The 2,301-nt window shown below is 48.4% G+C and overlaps 1 protein-coding gene across 1 annotated transcript; it reads right to left on the bottom strand.

The window, feature by feature from the left end:
* Positions 1–786: 786 nt before the first annotated feature.
* CCDC127 (coiled-coil domain containing 127) lies at positions 787–2,287 on the bottom strand. The gene is made up of 2 exons (XM_006900175.1): positions 2,284–2,287; positions 787–1,442 (listed from the first exon to the last, which is right to left on the bottom strand). The coding sequence occupies exons 1-2, from the start codon at positions 2,285–2,287 to the stop codon at positions 787–789; spliced, it is 660 nt and encodes a 219-aa protein (XP_006900237.1).
* Positions 2,288–2,301: the final 14 nt, after the last annotated feature.

Here is a 2,301-nt window from a genome sequence, read left to right as displayed (position 1 = left end):
GCCCTTGTTGCCTTGTTGTGTGAAGGCTGGGATCCTTGGCGATGCCATGTCCTGGTCATCTCCAGGGGCCCAGGTCCACCTCACACCTGGTGATCTCTTCTTGGTGGGGCTGAGACCCTTCTCCCCCCTCCATCTCTATAAAGATAAAAAGTTAATACAGGCTACACTCTAGGGAAACACTCCATCAGATCGATGAAGCCAGGACGGGATGAGAGGTGTGGCCACCTTTCATCTTCCTCCAAGTGTCTAGTTTATCAGCTCTCGGGAGATCATTATAGAGCATCTACATTGTATCATTACATAAATGTATATTTTGGAATACAATTCAATTCATAACATAGATTAAAAAATTTTTGTAATGAGTAAAGAATTATACAAATAAAAAATTGTCATAATTTTAAGGACAAGCTTTACATTATAGACCACTGATCCACAACCCAATAACCTTTAAAAGTCACTTTGGGAGAGAGGAAATAGAATTGATTCAGGGATTGATAAAATTAGACAAAAAGTACTTAGGGTAAGATCAAGAATGCATTGTACTTTCTAAATAAAACCAATTTACCCCAGAACTAAAACAGGAGATTATACTGTTCTGCCAAATAAAATACCACAGCTGAAAATTTCCAGAGGGGCTGTGTCCCCTCCACAGGAGTCGTGCCCTTAGCAGCTGAAGAACACGAGGTGGATACCCTCAGACCCCAGATGCCTGTTAGGGAGAACATGCAGCAGAGGAAGGACCCTGAGGCCCCCTGAATGGCTTCCTGTACTAAGTCCAATTTCATCTCATTTTTCCAATATGGCTTTCTCTACTCTCTTAAACTTTCTCAGTTCGACGATCAGCTCCCAGTACTTAAGGTACAGCCACATGAGCCTCCCGTTTTGACGTCTGTTGGTGTTCCAGATGTCCCCACAGTACGTGTCGTGTTTAAATATGTCTGTGAGGCCAGTCACCATCTCCAGGTCAGCAGCCACGGGGTCAGTGACCGCGCGGACCAGCAGGCTCTTCTCAATCTCCAGCCGCCTGCGGCGAGGGAGGACCAGGCTGCAGAAGATGCTCTGCCGTTCGCTCAGCGCGTCCTCGAACTCCTTCAGCAGAAGCCGGGCTCTCCTCTGCCAGTCCTCCTCCCTCTCCAGGCAGCTCTCATACACTCTCCGCAAGGGCTGCCTCTTTTCTTGCATGACCTGCGCCCGTTCCTGTTCCAGAAGCTTCTTCTCTTCCACCAGCTTGCGGCCCTGCGAGATAAGGGCTTCTCGATAGCTACTTGATCTGTTTTGTTCCTTTTCAAGCTCCAAGGACAGCTGTGCAACAGCCCGGCGATTTTCTGAGATCATGGTGTGGTACTTCTCCTCAAGGTGCTGTTGGAAGGCAGCTGTTCTCTGACGGAAGGCTTCTCTCTCTCTTTCTATTTCCTTCTGAGACTCTCTAGACCAAATCCAACCTGACAGGAATAAACAGGGGAGAAAACACATTACATAAGGAAAAGTCAGAGCTGAAGTTCTATAATTGGGACCTAAACAAAGCAGCAAAGGACAGCATTTCAACGAAGGTATATTCACAGGGGAGTATACGCCAAGTTGAGCTCCGGCAGCTGAGTGTATGGAGTTGCATTGTCAGCCCAAGACAGGTGAGAATCCTAGGTGCTCTGCTAACGAAAGATGGGCAGTGCACACAGCCTTATACTTCAGACTCCTGGACACATACAACTGCTTCGTTTAGTCTTAATGCAACTGCTATTTGCAGTGCCCCAGGATGCAGGCAAAACTGGAAATACAATTATGGGTAAGCCTTCAACATTGTTAGCTAGGCAACAAGGTCTGTTTCCTGGTGTGCTCAGCTCAAGCCCAAGGTGCCAGCTTGTGCTCTGACAGCAGCTGACGAGAAGGTCTGCAGATACAACTTGGCCTGCTTTCCTCAAGCCAAGAAAGGACACCAGGGTGGGGAGCCGGGGTAAGCCTGGCAGAATGCAGGCAGCCAGGTCTTCTGGGCTCTTGGGTCCAAGGACACACAGGGTCCCTCACTGCCCATCACATGTGCTGGATTTGCCGGCTCCTTCTTTCAGGAGGTGCTGCTAACTCTCTCCAGCCACAAACAAGAGCTCGGACTCCTGCACTAAAGACGTGACCTTTCAGCCATCCTGAAGTGAGGTTGCGTCTGAGGCCAATCAGTGCTGGAACAATGTTGCCAAAGCAGCTGGAAGCAGCATGCATTTGAGTCCCCTGGGGAACAGAAGGTGCTGAAAAAATGTCAAAGTCTTGGCACCCAAGTAGATATATGCATACCCATGTTTATTGCGGCTT

This window comes from Elephantulus edwardii, unplaced genomic scaffold (assembly GCF_000299155.1).
Source record: "Elephantulus edwardii isolate Elephantulus edwardi_28Jun2011 unplaced genomic scaffold, EleEdw1.0 scaffold00274, whole genome shotgun sequence".
NCBI classification, from domain to species: Eukaryota; Metazoa; Chordata; class Mammalia; order Macroscelidea; family Macroscelididae; genus Elephantulus; species Elephantulus edwardii.
This window is presented reverse-complemented; position numbering and strand designations above follow the sequence as displayed.